The 22911-nt window shown below is 42.8% G+C and overlaps 1 protein-coding gene across 1 annotated transcript; it reads right to left on the bottom strand.

Annotated features, from left to right (window-relative positions):
- Positions 1-13657: 13657 nt before the first annotated feature.
- Positions 13658-16674, bottom strand: LOC140714453 (large ribosomal subunit protein eL24-like). Its single transcript, XM_073025749.1, has 2 exons — positions 16671-16674; positions 13658-14201 (listed from the first exon to the last, which is right to left on the bottom strand). Exons 1-2 carry the CDS (start codon positions 16672-16674, stop codon positions 13720-13722), a joined length of 486 nt encoding a protein of 161 aa, XP_072881850.1. The 3' UTR covers positions 13658-13719.
- Positions 16675-22911: the final 6237 nt, after the last annotated feature.

Raw genomic sequence — 22911 nt, 5'->3', positions numbered from 1 at the left:
TTCACCGGGACCATTTCTGACACTTTTTTCTGAATCTTTCTCCAACCCAAGAGACCAACTATCAATTACATTACTTTAAACCCAATTTCTGCCAATGCTAGGACATAACCTAGTGAATAAATATTAACAGAAATCTGTTAAAACATAAAAATAGCAGAAAGAGACGTCCAGTTTAAGATGGCACTAATGCCAAGCGACTACTTATCGGTGGCAAACAAAATAAGGAAAACTACTAAATACTTTATTAATAATGATCACTGCTAACAATGGAGAGACGGGGTCGAGGTGACCTTGAGAGTGAGGGAAGACCTGATGTTTGATTGATTTAACACTAGGCTGAATTGGATAGGTTGACTATGGGCCATATTATGGCGGTAGGGTCCATGGTCTAAAGCGGTTTGAGAACGAGGCAATCCGATGTTTGGATGATTTAGGTGCTGGGCCAGATTGAAGAGGTCAGGGTGTCGGGACAGGGGGCCAGGGATGGGCCAGTTAGGCACGCTGCTCTGCGATGTTCACTCAGCTCTGCTCTGAACTAAAGTTGTGGTCTGCTCTGACTGCAGTGATGCCTGGTTTCCTTTCTTCCATAAAATATCAGTTCTGAATGATATTTTGTTTACTTTTATTGTTTGCAAGATTAGTTTGTTTTTTTTCCTCTCTGCACGTTGAGTGTTTGACAGTTTTTTAAAATAGGTTCTTTTGGTGTTTCTTTGTTTTGTAGCTGCCTGTGAGGAGACAAATCTTGAGATTGTGCAATGTATACATGCTTTGATAATAAATGTGCTTTGAACTTTAAAACAAAATTTACCAATTTGAAGAGTAAATCAGTACCATCACTAAAGTCCAATTATTTTCCAAATCTCTAAAGGTTTACACTAGGTGCTTTCCCAGATATTAATTTAGAAATGTTATGGGGAATATTAAGGTGAACAAATGACTTATTTTCCACGGGGATTAATGTTAAACATTTGAAAAGTAATTATAGCAAAGTGAACCTTTTTTGTTTTGATTTAGTACCTCATAAAAGGCAGCACGGTAGCTTAGCAGTTAGCACAACGCTATTACAACTCCAGCAATCACTGATGTAGTTTCGACTTCACTGCTGCATGTAAGCAGTTCATGCATTCTCCATATAACCACGTGGGTTTTGTCCGGGTGCTCCAGATTCCACCTACACTACAGTGGCTAACATAGGCCAGTCACGTTATCATACCTGTTGGTACATTAATTGGTTATTGTGAAAATGTCCTGTGATTAGGCTAGGATTAAATTGGGGGATTGCTGGGCAACACAGCCTGAAGGGTCAGAAGGACCTACTTTACGCTGCGTCTCAATTTTAAAAAAAAAGTTAAATAATAACAAAAAATGGCAGCAATACTTCGCAGTTTCATCAATGAAAAATGCTTATGTTTGGTTTGTATAAGCTTATCCATTTAGACGTAGCTCATCAAAGCATCCCAATGAAAAGATGGATTAAATGGGCCCTGGGCCCCTCTTGAGTAATGTTATGTAACAGTAACAAACACATTGCAGGCAACTACAGTACACTTGGCTCAATGCGCAAAGACTTTGTGGATAGGCATTCAGAAGTAACTCTGCCCTCTAACAACAATATCCTTGGGAACAAGTGAGCACAGCAATGCAATAATAACAAGATCTACATGATCAGGGAGACGGTGCTTGAAATGATGGCAAGAATTCCAGCACCATCTGTAAGGACTTTGTACGTTCTGTCTATGAACTGCATGGGTTTTCTCCAAGTCCTCCAGTTTCCTCCCACAGACTAGTCAGTTGGTTAACTAGTCATAGTAACTTGTCCTGTGATTAGGCTAGCATGAAATAAGTGGGTTGCTGGCGGTGCAGCTCATTGGGGTGGAAGAGCCAGTTCTGCACTGTATCTCTAAATGAATGACTAAATACAGTACTGTGCAAAAGTCTTAGGCACATATATATATATATGTATAGGTAAGGTGCCTAAGACTTTTACACAATACTGTATTTGAAAACGTCAAGCTGAAAGCAAGTTTGTAAATCTGGCAACCTACCTACAAGAAAGAATTGAACAAGGTTGAAAGAGTGCAAAGAAAATCTACAAGGATATTGCTGGGTCTAGAGGACCTGAGTTATAAGGAAAGATTGGATAGGTTAGGACTGTATTCTTTAGAACATAGAAGACTGAGGAGATTTGATAGAGCTATACAAAATTAGGGTAAATGTAAGCGGACTTATTCCACTGAGCTTTCGGTGATGCTACAACCAGAGGTCATGGGTTAAAGATAAAAGATGAGGAGAATGCAAGGGGAAACTGCTTCACTCAGAGGTTTGTGAGAGTGTGGAATGAGCTGCCAGCACAAGTGGTGCATGCGAGCTTGATTTCAATGTTTGAGAGAAGTTTGGATAGATACATGGATGATAGGGGTATGGATGGCTATGGTCCCAGAGCAGGTCGATGAGAGTAGGCAATTTCATTGGTTTTGGCATGGACTAGATGGGCCGAAGGGCTTGTTTTCTGTGCTGTATATTTCTATGACTCTATGGCAGGAACTAAGGATGTTGAGAATGGTGAGAGTCGGGTGCTGCAGGAGGGATGTGGCGCATTTGTCAGAGAAAGAGTGCCAGGGCAGGAGGGTGGTGTGAAGGTCATATGTTTCCAAACAAATTGGTTTACTGATCATTATAGAATTTCTCTCTGGTGCATCCCTCTCCCTTCCCATTTTCCCAGCCATGATTTACCTCTCCCTGCCCCATTCCCAATCTCAGTCCCCAATAGAGATCTATATCAGAATCAGGTTTATCTTCACTCACATGTCATGAAATTAGGTCAGGATTAATTGGAGTTATCAGGGGTTGCTGGGGCAGTGCAGTTTGAAAGGCCAAAAGGACCCACTCTGCCCTGTAGTGCTAAATAAATAAAGTATTCCCTTGCCAGCATTATCACATGAATGACCAAAGGTGTTAGCCAGGTGTGTGGTATGCATTTAATAACTACTCGTATCTTCTATTTATTTTTAGTGCACAAAATATTTTCCTCAACTTTTAGGAAAAGATTCAGTCCACAGCTCACCAGCTCTGCACTGACATGGTAAATATTTACAAGCATTCTATTATTAATGGAGTAGGTTACCTGATTCAAGCCCTGCAAAAGATATCACATAAATCAGCAGAGTTGCTAACAAAATTTATCACAGGAATCGGAACTATCAAATGTAAATTTAATAACACCCCACTATAGGACTGGTGTTGAGCTTTAGAGAGGGTGCAGAAGAGGCTTACCAGAAGCTGCCTGGATATGGACAAACCAGGGATGTTTTCACAGGAGGCTGAGGGGAGATTTGATAGAAGTTTATAAGATTAAGGGAGGCATAGGTAGAGCCAGTTGCTTTGTTCCAAAGCTGAAATGTCTAATACCAGAGGGCATGCGTTTCAGGTGAGGGGTAATTTTAAAGGAGATGTAAGGGGCAAGCTTTTAAGACAGAGTGGTGGGTGCCTGGAATTTACTAGGACAGTGGCAGAGACTTTTAGAGATACTTAGGTCGTCACATGAATGTGAGGAAAGTGGACGGAAATGGATATTTTGTAAGCAAATGGGATTAGTTCAGTTGTCCATTTGATTAGTAATTAATTTGGTTCAGCACAACATTGTGGGCCAAGGTCCTGTTCCTGTTCCTGTACTGTTCTCTGTTCTATGTTCTGACATGAATTGTTAGCAACAGTAGACAAAAACCAGCAAGAAAAGCCAAAAATAAATTTTAAAAGTTTTTAAATATTTTATTAAAGCTGTAAAAAAAAATGCATGATAATGATATTGAGTAACAATGTGCAAAGAATTTTGTACAGTTTTGAGAATAGATGTACAGTGGATTATTTTTAATATATACTGGAGGAACTCAGCAGGCCAGGCAGCAGCTATGAAAAAAAAAGTTGCCATTTTGGACCAAAACCCTTCAAAAGGATGGAGAAAAAAAGCTGAGGAGTAGATTTGAAAGTTGGGAGGAAGGAAGAGAGAAACACCAGATGATAGGTGAAACTTGGAGGCAGAGGGATGAAGCAAACAGCTAGGAAGTTGATTGGTGAAAGAGAAGGCCATAGAAGAAGGCGGGGTAGGAGCACAAGAGGGGGGCAATGGACAGGCAGGGAGATAACATGAGAGAGGGACAATGGGATGGGAAATGGTGAGGGGGGGAGGCATTACTGGAAGTTTGAGAAATCGATGTTCATGTCATCAGGTTGGAGGTTACCCATACGGAATATAAGGTGATGTTCCTCCAACCTAAGTGTGGCCTTATCCTGACATTGGAGGAGGCCATGGATGGACATAATGGAATGGGAAGTGAAATTAAAATGGATGACCACTGGGAGATCCCATGTTTTCTGGCAGACAAAGTGTAGATTCTCGGCGAAGTGGTCTCCCAATCTATGTCAGGTCTCACCGACATACAAAAGGCCATACCGAGAGCACTAAAGATAGTATATGACCCCAACAGATTCACAGATGAAATGTTGCCTCACCTGGAAGGTCTGTTTGGGGCACTGAATGGTAGTGAGAGAGGAGGTGTAGGGGCAGGTGTAGCATTTGTTCCCCTTGCAAGGATAAGTGCCAAGAGGGAGATCAGTGGGGAGGGACGGATAAACAAGGGAATCGCGCAGAGAGCTATACCTGCGGAAGGCAGAAATTGGGGTGGGGGGGGAGAGAAAGATCTATTTGGTGGTGGGATCCAGTTGGAGGTGGTGGAAATTTCGGAGAATTATTGATGCTTTGGGCTGAGACACTTCATCAAGACTGGAAAGGAAGGGGGAAGAAGCAAGAATAAGAAGGCAGGGAAGTAGAAGTTAGCAGGTGATAGATTAGGGGAAAGGTGGGAGGCTGAGGGTTAGGTAGAAGAGGTAAAGGTCTGAATAAATAATCTGATAGGAGACTGGACCATGGGAGAAAGAGAAGAACGAGTAGCACCAGATGGAGGTGACAGGCAGGTGAGGAGAAAAGAAGGGGTAAGAGCTTTCATCGTGTACAACATTTTGTGTGTTGTGGTGAACTACATATACCTGTCTGGACACGCCCCCTGCTGACTGCTCCTGTGGCTCCTCCCACAGACCCTGGTATAAAGGCGATTGAGGCCTGAGCCCGGCCCTCACTCTCCAGGATGTAGTACGGTGGTCAACTACTGCTTGTTCTTTCTTCCAGTCAATAAAAGCTGATATCTCGCCTTTACGTCGCAGAGAGAGTTATTGATGGTGCATCATGTGTGTTGCTCAGAATTTCCAGCATCTGCAGAATCTCTTGTGTTTATTATTGTTGTAATTCTCTTTGTAGAACTAGGTAAAGATTGGTAAAGTGTTACTAGATTTAACTTAAGAACAGATGCATATTTGTTGCCTTAAAAATGTTAAATTTATACACAGAAACATCCAGCAATTGTTTTACATTGCTGATTTGTGAAATCTATTGCATGTATAGCTGGACCATGTGTCCAGTATTAATGTAATCCATACCAAATTAAGCCAGTATTTTGTGTGTGCAGATTCCCGGCATCTGCAAAATCTCTTACATTTATATCTATCTCTTAGGCCTCCCTAGGTCATAATTGACCATGAATGTGGCATCCTAGCTGTCTAGATATGCAGGCAAGGCGGTACCATATGGAGAGCAAGCTGTTGCCCATGTAGCAAGCACCCCCTCTCCATGCATCTAATGAACCCAAAGGAACAACAGAGAACGATAGCGGTTCTACATAGGAGTTGCCAGTCGGCATTGAAATCAATGTAGGACTGCCTCAGGGATGCCAGCTCCAGATTTTTCCCTTGGAATTTATTCCAGAGCCCTCCCCCATGAATGAGTATAGCCATAAGGCAATCAGGTTTGTGATCAGAGTTCTCCTTCACCTAGATTAACGGCTGTTGAGCCCCATCTACCCAAAGCAACTGGTTTTAAGGCACTAGTGACTCACCTTTTCCCCTTCTCCTGTCAGTAAAAATGGTTCTGCCAGGCTTAGTAGCAAAGCCACACTGGGAGGCCAGGAGCTGGACTTAGTTGTCAGAGGCTATTTGAAGTGCACACCATTGAGGCATTAAATAGGTAATGGAGCTTACTCCATTACCACCTCCTTTTCTTGGCTATAACAACCTTAAAGAATCTTATGTCTATCTAGGAATTTCTTAAAACTATCTATATTATGAATAATATAGATTTTCATGTTGAGTATGGTAAATCTGGTAAAGCTTTCTATATATTGCCTTTGAAAATTAAGGTGCTGGTGATGGGGTTTGATATCACAGAGAAATGAAATGGCTGCAAAGGTGCTTCTATAAACACTGATCCAAGTGGTTGTAAGCTCTTCTAATTCCGCTGTCCTTCTTAATGTTACTGTATCCCCAGAAGCACACAGCAACCTTGTAATAAACTCCTAACCATCTGTCATTCTCCATGTATTAAATATACCATGTTGCAATTAAACAGATGAAGATTAAATATTCAAGATCCATATTTTGTTGAATAGAGGCATGAAAGGGAATGGGTAATTTAATGAATAAATCTGTTACTTCTTTGCCTTCAATGTGGAAAAACAATACATGTCATCAGAGGGAACCTGTTCCGTATTTCATTCACCTAGGCAAAAAGCTGTGAACCAGAGTTTATGTGCTGTGAATGATAACATCTTTATACAGCTTAAAATGCAGATGGGATGGTTTTAAAATGTAATTCATGTCCATCAAAAGTACTTTGAACATGAAAGAAAGAGTTGCTCTGTGTTGCCATGGAAATTGACATGTTGACTGCATGATTGAAAAGATCAGAGTTCATTCTGACATATGTTTAGTAAACCGTAAAGTAACACCAAAGGAGAATAAATTACTTTGATTTTAACAGCTAATATAATGACCTACAAGTCAAAACTAAACCAAATATTGGATCAAATCAAACAACTTTGCTGGTAAACTAGTTAATTGAGCAAAACGATCAGGATGATCTGTGCTTTGATAAGATGTACTATTGACAGCATTGTGACAGGTTCCATCATGGTCTGGTATAGCAACTCAAATACACAAGAATACAAGAAGCTGCAGAGAGTAGTGAACTCTTGCCTAATATCATCATGAGCATATCTTCACATTCAGTGGTATTTACAGGAATCACTGCCTCAAGAAAGCAATATCTATCATCAAAGATACCCACCATCTGGACCATGCCATCTTTTAGAAACTACCATCAGGCAGGAGGTACAAAAGCTTGAAGACCCACATCACCAAGTTCAAGAGCAGCTACTTCCCTTCAATCATTCATTTCTTGAACCAACTTCTATGAATCACGAGAGTTTAGCAACACTATGATCATTTTGAATGAAAATGGCCATATTTTCTCATTGTGTTCTTTCTTGTAAAAATGCATGTAGTTTAATTTGTTTTTTTGTGAATGCTACTTATATGATGTTTTGCACCTGTGATGCTGCTGTTTTTCATTGTACTTGTGCATTTGACATTAAACTCAACCTTGACCTTAAAGCTTGACCTATGGCTCCAGAAAATAAGATGCCACAGTAGTGTAGTGCTTAGCATGACATTATTACAGGGTGGTGCATCAGAATTTGGAGTTCAATCCTATCTTCCTCTGCAAGGAGTATCTGTATGTCTTTTCCATCGCATGACTAGATTTTCTACGGATCCTCTGGTTTTCTCACACAGCCCAAAGACATACCAGGTAAGTTAATTGGTCATTGTAACCTGTCCTGTGATTAGATTAGAGTTAAATTAGGGTTGTCCAGATTTACTGGGCAGTGCGCCTCAAAGAATTGGTAGGGCCTATTCCGCTCCATGTCTCTAAATGGAATAAAATATTAAAATTCTGAATTTCAATGGCAGCCTTTTTTGAAGGTGTGGTTTGGCCCAAAGTCCCTCATACACTGCAATACAGATTTCCTCCTCGACAGTTCTTCAACTTTATACATTTTCAAGAAGAAAAATTCAAGCAAGAAATTTGTTGGATTGATGTTTGTTTGTTGAAAATTGTTGTATGGTGTAACCACAAGAACTATTAGGTACTGAAAATTAAATTTTAAAATGTTGACTATTCTGAAACACATATTTATATTCAGTGGCTATTTTATTAGGTACCTCCAATATGTTAGCTGCTGTAGCCCATCCCTTTGAAGGTTTGACATGTTGTGCATTCAGAGATGCTCTTCTGCATGCCGCTGTTGTAAAGTGTGGTTATTTGCCTTTCTGTCATCTTGAACCAGTCTGGCCAGTCTGCTCTGACCTCTATCATTAACAAGGTGTTTTCTCCTTCAAAACTGCTGTTCACTGAATTTCTTCACACCATATTCTGTAAATTGTAGATACTGTCGTGTCAGTTTAAGATGGCACTGGTGAAACACAGCAAGACCTTAATGTCAGGAAACAAACCCACTAACTACTGCATTAATCACACCTTTTTTTGGACAATGATCACTGCAATCAATAGCCTGTAACTTCCCTTTCGAAGCTGAGCTTTTAAATTGTCTGTACAGCCTATCTTTTTTTGCGGTGTGAATTGAAGTCTCAAAGGTGCAGGATGGTTGCAGTGAGGCATGTTCAGGCCAAATCAAGGCAGCCTAGCCCCAAGAGTGGGGAATGAGCCAATGTGTGGCCATTGGAGCCGGTTCAAAGTGCCAAGTCCGAGGTGAGGTGAGGGCAAGGTTGAGGTGGTGAGACTCAGTCCTAAGAATGAGGAACAAGAGATGTTAGACTGATTTAAGTGGTGGGCCAGAATGGAAAAATCGGGAATGGTCCCAAGAGTGAGGAACAAGCTAACGTTTGCCAACATAAGTGCCAGGCCACACTGAAAAGGACAGATTGTTGAAGCCAGTAGGGATGGATTGATGTTCAGCTCACTACTCAGTGAGGCTCACTCCTCTGTGCAGAACTGAGACTGTGGCCTGTAACTAACGGGCTCCTGGACCGGCTTCATGGCTGTGAACTTTAGTTCTGAATATTATTTGCTTACTTTTCATTGTTTGCATGATTTGGTCTTTTTTTGCACATTGGGTATTTGATGGTCATTTTTAATCAGTTCTGTTAAGTTTCTCTGCTGTAAGGAGACGACTCTCAAGATTGTATATAGTATACATACTTTGATAATAAATGTAATTTGAAATTTTGCATGAAAATCCCAGGAGATCAGATTTTGAGACACTCAAGCCATCCCATCTGGCACCAACAATCATTTCATGGTCAAAGTCATTTAGATCACATTTCTTCTCAATTCTTATGTTCCATCTGAATAACAACTGAAACTCTTAATCATGCTTTTATGCATTGAAATGCTACTACATGATTGGCTGATTATATATTTGTGTTAATGAACAGGTGTACCTAATAAAGTGGCCACTGAATGTAAATGGGTTGGGTCCTGTAATTTATGGATCTATTTCCTTTAGAGCAATGACAACTCCCCCACCCCCTTAGCATTATGCATTGATCTGTTGTTTATGCTTGTGCTATTGTCTATGCCAATGCATTGTTCTCCCTCCAACTCTCCTCCTCCCCACTCCCTCCTCCCTCTCACCCTCCTTCCTTCCTGCCCTCTTCCCCATCTCCACCCTCTCTCCACATTCCCCTTCCCCTTCCTCCCTGTCAGCATCCTCCCCAATCCTTCTCTCTCCAACCCCTCTCCCTCACTCCTCCCCACCCCTCTCCCCCTCACCCCGTCTTCCCCTCCCTTTCTGTCTTCCCTTCCCTCCATCTTCCCCATCTCCCCCTCTCCTCTTCCAACTCCCCCTCCCAACCCCTTCCCCCACTCTCCCCAACCCCTCTCCCCCTCCCTCCATCCTGTCCTCTCCCTCTCCCACCTCTCCCCACTTTACCCAACCCTTCCCCACTCCTCCCCACGCCTCTCCCCTCCCCCTCCCTTCTTCCCCTCTTCCCCCTCTTGCCCCTCTCCCCTCTCTCCCCAACTCCTCTCTTCCCCTCCCCTCTCTCCCCAACCCCCTCCCTCACTTCTCCCCAAACCCTCCCCACTCCCATCACTCCTCTCCCTCTTCCCTTACCTGTCCTCCCTTCCCCCCTTCTCTCTGTCTCCCCAATTCTCCCCTCTCTCACTCTACCTCTCTCTGCTCCCCCACTACCGCCCCCCCCCCCCCAGGCTTCTATGTGGCATGCATATCCAAAACACTCAAAAGAGGCTACTGTCTGAAAGAGACCTAACCTTAGAACTGGCATGGACCATTGCAATATCGTTAGAGACTGCAGCAAAGGATGCAGCAGAACTACAGAAAAGGAGGTTAGAATGTGAAATGGACAAAATGTCCCTGAATGGTGCCAGAAGCCAGAATTTTTATCCATGTGGCAAATCCTCCCAAGATGCAATTGACTTGGTGCAAGGAAAAAGTCTGCAGAAAGTGTCAGACAGGGTCACATAGAGAGTGGGTGCAAGGCAGACAAAAGACAGGGTCACATAGAGAGTGGGTGCAAGGCAGACAAAGACAGGGTCACATAGAGAGTGGGTGCAAGGCAGACAAAGACAGGGTCACATAGAGAGTGGGTGCAAGGCAGACAAAGACAGGGTCACATAGAGAGTGGGTGCAAGGCAGACAAAGACAGGGTCACATAGAGAGTGGGTGCAAGGCAGACAAAGACAGGGTCACATAGAGAGTGGGTGCAAGGCAGACAAAGACAGGGTCACATAGAGAGTGGGTGCAAGGCAGACAAAAGACAGGGTCACATAGAGAGTGGGTGCAAGGCAGACAAAGACAGGGTCACATAGAGAGTGGGTGCAAGGCAGACAAAGACAGGGTCACATAGAGAGTGGGTGCAAGGCAGACAAAGACAGGGTCACATAGAGAGTGGGTGCAAGGCAGACAAAGACAGGGTCACATAGAGAGTGGGTGCAAGGCAGACAAAGACAGGGTCACATAGAGAGTGGGTGCAAGGCAAACAAAGACAGGGTCACATAGAGAGTGGGTGCAAGGCAAACAAAGACAGGGTCACATAGAGAGTGGGTGCAAGGCAGACAAAAGACAGGGTCACATAGAGAGTGGGTGCAAGGCAAACAAAGACAGGGTCACATAGAGAGTGTGCAAGGCAGACAAAGACAGGGTCACATAGAGAGTGGGTGCAAGGCAGACAAAGACAGGGTCACATAGAGAGAGTGGGTGCAAGGCAGACAAAGACAGGGTCACATAGAGAGAGTGTGCAAGGCAGACAAAGACAGGGTCACATAGAGAGAGTGTGCAAGTCAGACAAAGACAGGGTCACATAGAGAGAGTGTGCAAGGCAGACAAAGACAGGGTCACATAGAGAGAGTGTGCAAGGCAGACAAAGACAGGGTCACATAGAGAGTGGGTGCAAGGCAGACAAAGACAGGGTCACATAGAGAGTGGGTGCAAGGCAGACAAAGACAGGGTCACATAGAGAGTGGGTGCAAGGCAGACAAAGACAGGGTCACATAGAGAGTGGGTGCAAGGCAGACAAAGACAGGGTCACATAGAGAGAGTGTGCAAGGCAGACAAAGACAGGGTCACATAGAGAGTGGGTGCAAGGCAGACAAAGACAGGGTCACATAGAGAGAGTGTGCAAGGCAGACAAAGACAGGGTCACATAGAGAGAGTGTGCAAGGCAGACAAAGACAGGGTCACATAGAGAGTGGGTGCAAGGCAAACAAAGACAGGATCACATAGAGAGTGGGTGCAAGGCAGACAAAGACAGGGTCACATAGAGAGTGGGTGCAAGGCAGACAAAGAGGGTCACATAGAAAGTGGGTGCAAGGCAGACAAAAGACAGGGTCACATAGAGAGTGGGTGCAAGGCAGACAAAGACAGGGTCACATAGAGAGAGTGTGCAAGTCAGACAAAGAGGGTCACATAGAGAGAGTGTGCAAGGCAGACAAAAGACAGGGTCACATAGAGAGTGGGTGCAAGTCAGACAAAAGACAGGGTCACATAGAGAGTGGGTGCAAGGCAGACAAAGACAGGGTCACATAGAGAGTGGGTGCAAGGCAGACAAAGACAGGGTCACATAGAGAGTGGGTGCAAGGCAGACAAAGACAGGGTCACATAGAGAGAGTGTGCAAGTCAGACAAAGACAGGGTCACATAGAGAGTGGGTGCAAGGCAGACAAAGACAGGGTCACATAGAGAGAGTGTGCAAGGCAGACAAAGACGGTCACATAGAGAGAGTGTGCAAGGCAGACAAAGACAGGGTCACATAGAGAGTGTGCAAGGCAGACAAAGACGGTCACATAGAGAGAGTGTGCAAGGCAGACAAAGACAGGGTCACATAGAGAGTGTGCAAGGCAGACAAAGACGGTCACATAGAGAGAGTGTGCAAGGCAGACAAAGACAGGGTCACATAGAGAGAGTGTGCAAGGCAGACAAAGACGGTCACATAGAGAGTGTGTGCAAGGCAGACAAAGACAGGGTCACATAGAGAGTGTGCAAAGCAGACAAAGACAGGGTCACATAGAGAGAGTGTGCAAGGCAGACAAAGACAGGGTCACATAGACAGAGTGTGAAAGCACAACCAAAGAGAAAAACCACACAAAGTGAATCTTCACTATTCAAAACTGAGCAAATGCATAAAATGATCAAATGTGAAACAGCACTGAGTCTGATAAAGGAGAACTATATTGCCTAGAACTGCATAGCATAACTGAAGCAGATCACTAAATCATCTGCATCACCATAGATGTGTCCAATGTAAAACAAAAGGGTTGCAGGATACAGGGTCAGCTTTGCCCATAATTCCAGAAGCAGACTACCGGTACTCTTTTCCAAGGTACCATGAGAGAAGTCCTCATTGAGGCTAAAGACTTGCACAGGCAAAGAAATGTCTCCCAAAGGCAAACTGAAAGTAAATATGACATATGGAGGCCAAACACAACAGTTAGAGCTTTATGTGTTGAAAGGTGGAGGGCCAGCACTTTTTGGATGTGAATGGTTGAGAAAAATCCAATGAGACTGGCACTCAATCAAAGCTTTCAGAATGGCATCAACGGGCACTGCCCGAATAGTAGCACTAAGCAGAGACTGATACAGCTGCTTAATGCTAATGAGAAGGGGATTAGTAAAATCAAGGGTATGAAGGCCAGAATTGAAATGGATGAAACAGCAATATTAAGAATTCATAAAGCATGCCCAGTGCCTTACGCACTATGTCCTAAGGTAGATGCTGAACGGCAGAGCTTGGAGGCATCTGGAATTCTCTTCAAGTTTGAGTAAAGTGATTGGGTCATGCCCATTGACCTGGTGATTCAGAAAGAGAAGGCCGGAGCCGTTTGCATATGTGGGAATTTTAAGGTGAGTATCAATCCAGTGCTGCTTACTGTGCAGTATCCCCTGTCACGAATAAAAGACATTTTTCCATCTTTGGCAGGTGGGGAGAGGTTTTCAAAGATTGATTGTCGCAAGCCTATCTGCAAATGGAGATCGAGGAGTCAAACAGGAAGTTCCTAACAATCAACATTCATAAGAGACTGTTCCAGTAAAATTTTCTTGTCTTTGGCATCTCATCATTTCCTGCAATTTGGCAAAGAGCAACGGACCAAGTGCTCCAAGATATCCCAGGAACACAATGTTACCTCGATGACATCATTGTACCTGGCAAAAATGATGAAGAGCACTTCCAGAACCTTAGTAAAGTACTTACAAGGCTGAGTGAGTATGGTCTGTGTGTAGAGAGAGAAATATGAGTTTTTCTTTTTTTTTTAGAAGTTATTCAGGCTTTATTTTACAACATGTAACTGTAGATTCTTTTAGCGTTTTCCACCAACATGCAGAGCCTGAGACTTAATCGGCTTGACAAATTTCTGTTTCGGTGCTGTTTTCTGAGCAGCCTTGGCTGTAGGTGCGCTGACTTTCTTTGTTGCGGCTTTGGCTTTCTTAGCCTCCTTGGCAGCTCTAATTGCTTGTTCTCGTTGAGCCTTGTGCACTTCAGGCTTCTGATTCCTTTTGGTCATTATCTCAACCAGAGAAGCACCTGTGATAGCTCTTTGAAACTTCACTGCACGACGAGAGCGCTTTTTCTGTATCCCTTCAGACTGGCCCTTTTTGTGTTTGCGCCTGTACAATACAGTCCAGTTGATTTGTCGAGTGTTTCTCTTGGACAGAAATGCAGATTCGCATTTTGAGTTCAGGAACTGGAAAACCTTGCTGTTAATCCTGGCATAGCGCTTCCCGTGACCGGGGTAGATCTTATACCTGCTAAAACTGCACAATTCGACCTTCGTGTCAACAACTAAAATGGCAGCGTAGAGAAAGAGCAAGAGAGAAATATGAGTTTTTCAAGAATGAAATCTCATATTGTGGACATGTCATTGACAAGCATGGCTTACATAAGTCATAAGAGAAAAGTGAAGCAGTTGCTACAGGCACCCAAACCGGAAAATGTGTCACAACTCAGGTCATACTTGGGCCTTTGTAAACCGAGAATGAGAACAAGATACTTACCAAACCTGATACCACTCTACAGGTCCAGAGGCACTGTCCTGAAAGAAACAGAGCGCCACCCAGAAGACTGAATCTTTAGAACAGAGAAGTTGTTATGGACTGTTATTGTGAAAGCATGATTATTTGGAATATGGGTTTATGAAAGGGAAATTGAATGTTTTGTACATATACAGTTTTCTGGTGCATTAAGCTAAAGGCAGAGGAAGTGTCATGCATGGATCTATTTCCTTTAGAGCAATAACCCCCAGCCCTTTGAACTACGTATTGACCTGTTGTCTGAATGTGTGCAAATATTCCAACTGTCTCAAAGTTCAAGTTTCTTGACATGGGCATACATACACAGGGTATAAATGCCTATGGTTCCAGAAGGTTGTCATAGCCAGAGAGGTAGTGGGGATAAGCTCACATTACCTACTAAATACTCCCAACAAAGTGAGCCTCAAATAGCTTCTGACAACCAAGTCCAGCTCCTGGTCTTTACGTGGTCTAGTGGAACCATTTCTACTGGTAGGAGAAGGGGGAAAGGTGGGTTAGTGGCACCTTAAACTTGTTGCTTCGAGCAGATGGGGCTCATCAGCCGTGGTTGGCAGCTTACTTAGGAGAAGGAAAACTCTGATCTCAAACCTCCGCTGCCTTGCAGCTCATGGGGAAGGCTTCGGGCATAAACTCCAAGGAAAAATCCAGAGCTGGAGTTCCTGAGGCAGTCCTACACTGAGTTCAACTCTGACTGGCAACTCCTGTGGTGCCCATGGTGCCAAACTATATCAGTCTCCACTTTTCCTTCGGATTCATCAGCTGCGTGGAGAGGGAGAGCCCTTGCTTTCGTACTGACTTGCATATCACATGGGAAGCTAGAATGCAATAGTTATGGTCAACCCCGACTGGTAAAGGGCCTCATATACCCTGAAAATCAGCTTTTTGCAGTAGCAGCACAGTATGAATACAAACACAAGGGAAATGCACACTCAACACTGGAGGAACTCAGCAGGTCAGGCAGTACGATGGAAGTGCATAAACAGCCAATGTTTCAGGCTGAGACCCTTCAGCAGGACTGGAAAGGAAGGGAGAAGATGCTAGAATAAGAAAGTGGGGGAAGGGGAGGAGTACAAGCTGGCAGGTTGTAGGCGAAGCTGGGTGGGTGGAGGAGTGGGAATGAAGTAAGAAGCTGGGAGGTGATAGTGGAAAAGGTAAAGGAATCTGACAGGGGAGACTTCATTTTTCCCCCCTCTCCCACACATCTGGCTTTGCCTAAAGGGGAGGAGGAGGAGGAGCACCAGGGGCAGGTGATAGGTATATGAGAAGAGGTAAGCAGGGGCCAGAGTAAGGCATTGAAAAAGAAGGAAGGAGAAGGAGGTAAAAATTACTGGAAGGAGAAATTGATGTTCATGCCATCCTGAATACCTAGATGGAATATGAGGTGTTGCTCCTCCAAGCTGAGAGTGGCCTCATCATAATAGAAGAGGAGGACATTGATCGACAAGTTGCAATGGGATTGTGGTTTGAATTTACAATGATTGGCCACTGGGAAATATTGATTTTTGCAGATGGAACAAAGATGAGCAACAAAGCAATCCCCCAATCTCTGTTGGGTCTCCAATTAGACAATCCCAACAAATTCATAGGTAAAGTATTGCCTCATCTGAAAGGACTGTTTGGGGGTGAGGGAGAAAGGGTATGGGCGATGTACTACTTCTTCCACTTGCTGAGATAAGTGCCAGTCCTGTTCACAGGGTAGTGCAAAACCTCAAAAACATGATGAAATGAAATTAATCTCTGGACTTAGATTGCTATATCACACAAAACTAATTTGACTTGGAGGTATTGGAAGCTGACACTGGATTTCTGAAGTCAGGCATTTCATTCCCCAACAGTAACATGCCTCACCTTGCCAAGCAGAATATCTTAAACACAAAAAACTCTGTGCTAGATGCTAGAAATCCAGAGCAACACAGACAAATTGCTGGAGAAGCTCAGCAGGTCAGGCAGCATCTATGGAGAGGAATAAACAGTCCATATTTGGGGCCGAGACCTTTCAAAGGGATTGGAAAGGATGGGGAAAGAAGCCAGAATCAGGTAGTAGGGAGAGAACATCAATCAGTTGTGAATATGTTGGACCATCCAAACCTGAGCAAGACAGTTTACATTACTTTGTAACTTCAACTGATGTTGTAAATCTCAACAAATCATCATCAGAATGGCAGGCACTTTATCAAATTATTTTGTGTGGACTGGACTGTGGAAGCTGAATACTGCTTACCCATGGTCTCCTATCACAAAAAGGTCAGATGCAAAAAAACAAGTAGAAACTAAAATATTCATTGTATTTATTATTGCCCAGCACTTTGAACCATTTGTTTAAAGTCAGAGTTCTTAGCTTGTTGACAGAGCGACAGTGGAAGTGAGGACATGTGGAGCACAAATGGGAGATGGGATGAGAGCTCCCTTCAGATGTGTCCACAGGATTAATGACTTCAAACCAGGCTGATAGATGGTCAGTAAACCCCAGACCACCAGGTTCAGGAGCATCAGGTGCCACGCCACCAGGTTCAGGAACATCAGGTCCCACGCCACCAGGTTCAGGAACAGCAGGTCCCACACCACCAGGTTCAGGAACGTCAAGTCCCACGTCACCAAGTTCAGGAGCAGTTGTTACCCTCCAACCATCAGGCTCCTGAACCAGCATGGGAAACTTCACTCATTTGAACTCTGATCTGATTCCACAACTTACAAACTCACTTTGAAGGACTCTATAACTCATGTTCTCAGAATTATTTATTTATCTTTTATTATTTGCAGAATTTGTCTTCTTTTGTACATTGGTTATTTGTCAGTCTTTGTTTATGCATAGTTTTCATAAATTCTGTTTTACTTCTTTATATGCCTGTAAATGCTTGCAAGAAAATAAATCTCAGGGAAGTATATGGTGATAATAAATTTACTTTGACTTTGACTATAAAATTTACAAGTTAAGTCTCTTGTTATTTTTCAATGTCTAATAAAGCTTTAGTCATTCTTTATCAATTATGTGAGAGGTATAAGCACAGGCACTTGGATCTCCACCTACTGTAGCAAAATTCAAATTAATCTAACAATGGTACTTTGATTATTCAATTTAACTGGCAGCAAAGGGAATTAACGTGCTTCGCGAGTATTTGCTCAGCTGTAGTAATTCATTACTTTATAGGAAATGAATTTGGAATTTACTCCCAATTGCCACTTTATTAGGTACACATGTATACTTGTTCATTAATGCAAATATCAAATCAGCCAATCATGTGGCAGCAACTCAAAGTATAAAGTACATAAACGTAGTCAAGAGGCTCAGTTGTTCAGACCAAACATCAGAACGGGGAAGAATTGTGATCCTGGTGACTTTCACTGTGGAATGAATGTTGGTGCTGGATGGTATGACTTAGGTATCTTAGAAACTGCTGATCTCCTTGGATTTTCATGCTTAACGGTCCCTCGTGGTTACAGAGAATGGTGTGAAAAGCTAAAAACATTTAGTGAGTGGTATGTAGTTCTTTGGTAAAGCTGCCTTGTTAATGAGAGAGATCAGAGAAGAATGGCCAGACTGGTTCAGTCTGACAGGAAGGTGACAGTAACTCAAATAGCCATGTGTTACCACAGTGGTGTACAGAAGAGCATCTCTGAATGCACAACATTTCAAACTGTGAAGAGGATGGACTATAGCAGACCGTGAACATACACTCAGTGGCCATTTCTTTAGGTAGAGGAGGTATCCAACAAAGTGTTTACTGAGTATATTTTCACTCTCTCATGCCTTGGAATGAGAAATTCATATGAAAGTAGTTCAACTTAAAAGGCAAGAAGAATTTATCAGCTAATCATTCCCATACATGGGAAAAATCAAAGGTAAAGGTAATTTAACTCTGCCATAGATGGTCCCAAGTCCGGCTGTGAAAGGAGGAAGTTTGGGCATGGGTCTGGCAACCCCATATTGTAAAAACACAGAGCTACGGAAATGCTAACAGAAGCTCCAAAGGCTTCATCCCTGGGAGAGAAAGGATCTTTGCCTAGAAGACATATGAAGTTGTGCGGTGAAATCCATTAGTCCATGGAAGCCACAGGGCCAATCAACCTTCTACCATCCAAGACTAGCACCAGGCTGGCCCAGGACAGGGGACTCCTGCAAGCTGCTGCCAACATCTTATGCCCCTGTAGGAGTGATGGGCTTATCTAACCAACTACTAAATGAAGGTAATTTGCTTGGAAGGTTTTAATGTACTGGAGGTGTAGCTAAAGTGTCAATTACTGCAATTTTAAATATTTGTTTTATTTTCCACAAGTGAAATGCATTGCTTGCATCTATGCCCAAGACAGTCCAATGATGTATCATCAAGCTTTCGGCGCCAGCACAGGATGCCCACAACTTATTAACCGTAACAGGTTCATCTTTGGAATGTGGGAGGAAATCAAAGAAGAAACCCACACGTTCACAGGAAGAGAATCCAAACTCCTTACAGACAGTGGCGGGGATTGAACCCAGATTCTAATCGCCATGTACCATGATGCACGCCATAACAAAGCTTAACTTCTTACCCATGGGAGGAGTTCATGTAAATTCTGTCTCTTCCATAACAATCAAACCAGACCTGGACTTGATCTGCCTTGCAGAACATCCTTCCGTGGGTCTGTCCTTGCCAGATACTAAATGGTTATGTGCATCAGTGTTTCTGTTCATTAGCTTTTGATAGACTAGCTCTTATTCCCAACTGATTCTACAGTTAGTAGCATTACTCCTCATTGGCATTTGAGGTCCTGCTGTGTTCCATCAGAATTTGTTAATTTAATTCCAATGGTGTATTATTGATGTTGGAAGGGCTACTTACAAATCAAAGTACTGAGAGTATCACAGACACCAGGGAAAATGTAATGCAGCCCCTTCAGGGTGGGATTTTGGACATCTGTACTGTTTGATCATTATGGTACACAATATCCTGAGCCAAGAATATTCTCCAATGTATTTTTTTTTTGTTGCATCTGCTGTCATTCCTTCAGTACTTATGGTGAATTAATACGTGTTTTTCCAGCATACCACTAAACTGTATTAGATCAGACGCAGCAATCTGGTGAAATGCAATTTTATGTTTGGAAACCTGATGGAACCTGAACTCTCTCCACCATGAAGTAGAGCATGGGATTTTACTTGATGACATAACTTGCAGTGAACCGTACTGACTGAGATGGGAAAATCTATTTAGAGCAGCATGGTCATGCAGCAGTTAGTGCATCACTTTACAGCACCACCAATCATTCATCGGATTTCCTTTCTCGCCACTGTCTGTAAGGAGTTTGTGCATTCTCCCTGTGACCGTGTTGGTTTCCTCCCAAACTCAAAAGATGCATGGTTAGGATTAGTGAGTTGTGGGCTTGCTACATTGATACCGGAAGCATGTGGGCTGCCCGGCACAATCCTCTCCGATTTGATTTGACACAAATAATGGACTTCACTCTATGTTTCAATGTTTTAGTGTGTATGTGGCAAATAAATTCAATCTTTAATACTTTTTTAAAAAAATTGACTACATCTTTTAAACCCCCAGCCAATTGTGTCAAAGCTTCATTTAAATCCTCTTGAAAGAGTATTTGGAGCCTTGGTGCAAGACTTTGTACAGATATAGACGGTAGGATTAATCTAATACTGCATGAGGATGTCAGCCTAGATTTATATGCTCAAGTCTTTGGAGTGTGGTTTGAATCCATAAACTCCTGATTCAAAGGTAAGATCTTGTGGGATACACATAGTCCCATTACATCTGAAAGTTTTCTACATTTTATGTTTTATGGGCCAAGCTGAAGTTCATTGTCATGGGTGTACAATCATGGTTCAAAGTTCAAAGTAAATTTATTATTAACGTATGTGTTACTATACACCACCTTGAGATTCATTTTCTTCCAGGCATTTACAGGAAAAAAGAACTGCAATAGAATTTCATGAAAAACTAGACAAAAACTAACAAACAATCATTGTGCAAAAGAAGACAAATTGTGCAAGTGAAAATAATACTGAGAACATGTGTTGTAAAGAGTTCCTGTAAGTGAATCTGTAGATCATAGAATTAGATCAGAGTGGTGGTGAGTGAAGTTATCCACAATGGTTCAGGGCTCAATGGTAGTTTCAATTGTTCCACTTAATATCAGAGAACGTATACAATATACAATCTGAAATTCTTGTTCTTCGCAGAAGAGTGCCCCAAAGAATGACAGTAAAAATGTTGGAACCCCAAAGTCCCCATCACTCCTCGCTCCCACACACAAGCAGCAGCAAAGCAACGACCCTCCCCTTCTCCAATGTACTTCAGCAAAAATCAGCACCCTCCACCCACCAATGCCCCCAAGAAGGCCCATGATCTGCACTACAACAAAAACTAATCGTTCACCCGACAATTCAATGTACCACAAGCTCTCTCACCCTGATAACGGGACAGAGAGGTGTTACCCTTTCACAGTGAGAGGGGAGACAGAAGCAAAACAACTCACTGATTTAAAGTGCTGAAGTCTGCCGCATCACTTTTTTTTCCTGAGTTCTCCAACTCGAGAATCAGCAACAAACTCTCCCCCACCAACAAGAGAAAGAGAGAGTGTGTGATTTGCTGAGTACAGAACCTCTGATAGCCGATCCACCGCTCCTGATATTCTGTTTTCTCCTGCAATGCTTCATTCGGCAGCACTAGCATAAATTCGACTCATCCCTAGGGCCACAAAACCTCAAAGTCCTGAAGGTGCACTTGTCTTCTAGGCCACATCCTTGAGATATCGAGAGATGGCTGTAAAGAACCAAAATTAGAGTGTAATTCTAGGTCAGGGTCTTTGACAGAACCCCATCCACCTTGGAAAGGAAACCGAGAGACATTAAAGGTAGAAATTAAGCTGTTTCCGCAGATAAGCTCGAAGAAGTCGCTGTTGAATGTCATTGTAGCTTCACCCATTGAATGTAGGATAATACATAACTGGCCCTGAACGTGGTGATATGGAACCTAAGGGTTCTATCTCTCCTGCCTGAAGATAGTAGCAGGATGAGAGCAAGGCCTGGATGGTGGGGGTCCTTGATGATGGATACTGCTTTCTTGTGGCATCACTCCATGTATGGTCATGATGGTGGTTGTCCGTTGTGTCTCTGCAGAAGAGTTTTTAAAGTGGAAAAGCCATTGCTCCACTCTCTTGACTTCAGAAATCTGGGTCCAGTGGTACGAACAAGCATCACAAACTGAGATCTTCTTTGGTTGTAGTAGATGACCATGATGTGTCCTGTGTCTTGTCATGCCCTTCGATTTCTATGGAGTGTTGCAATACTGCCTTCCTGGCCATTGGATCTCACTGTAGATCTCATCTGCCCAATCTGCTGGCGCTGACTTTACATGTTAGGACAGGCATGTCCCTATCTCACCAGAGTATGAAGCAGCCAGCTACCCACACTTGGTTTAGTCCACCTGTTGAAGAAATGTACATGGGTGTGACCTCTGTCATATGCAAACAGCTACTTAGAGCCACATACAGTCTGAGAGCTGAGTGTACGGTCATGGACAGACCATGATCATCCATATCATACAACATGGCACATGATGAATGAATGAATATAGGTATCTTCAAGTAACCTTATTATAAGGAGGTTAACTATATCAACCTGCACTTCAAAGATTAGCTTAGTCTCTTCTGTGAGGTTAAGCTCATAATACCCACTATTTAAATGGTATAACCCTCTGCCCTATCATGAATCAGGTACTACCAGTAAATGAAGTAGCTTAAACATAGTTTATTTTATGTTTTAATGATACATTTAAATTTTGCCAAATAATTTTTGACACACACTTGAAATTCTCAGGATTTCTAACCTATAGAAGATCTTTGGATCAAAGGATTGTCAAACAGGTATATTTCAGTATAGAAACAATAGTGAAATACGCTTTTTTGATTTTGTGTTTTATATTCAATATTCTTGCTCTTTTTATCTTGCTGTTTGTGCATAAAGGGGAGGGGGTTTGATGTTTGATGTTTTTCTTTGAATGGGTTGGTTCCATGGTTGTTCTTTGTTTCGTGACTGCGGGGAAGATGAATTTCAGGGTTGTATACTGCTTACATTGAGAATTAATGTGCTTTGAATCTTTGACTTTGACTTTATATCTTTGAATTATTACAAAATAAAAGGACATACAAACAAGTTGCAAACAAGGAAAAAACCCAAAGTTCTGGTTCTTCCTTCTGTCATTTGCCTTATCATTCTTCTTTTTCTTCTTCTTCTTGTACTTGATATTGGCGGTTGGCAGAACAGCATTACCACCACCTACTGAGTTGAGTGTGGAGCAAAGGGACAGGAAGTATACCCACTAAGTTCCCAGCCCTTAAATATCTCAAATATCTCAAAAAAATCTCAAATATCAATAAAAACACAAAATGCTGGCAGAACTCAGAAGGCCAGACAGCATCTATGGGAGGAGGTAGTGACGACGTTTCGGGCTGAAACCCTTCATCAGGAG

Source organism: Hemitrygon akajei, chromosome 21 (assembly GCF_048418815.1).
Source record: "Hemitrygon akajei chromosome 21, sHemAka1.3, whole genome shotgun sequence".
Taxonomy (NCBI): domain Eukaryota; kingdom Metazoa; phylum Chordata; class Chondrichthyes; order Myliobatiformes; family Dasyatidae; genus Hemitrygon; species Hemitrygon akajei.
The sequence above is the reverse complement of the archived record's forward strand: the minus strand, read 5'-3'. Positions and strand labels throughout refer to the sequence as shown.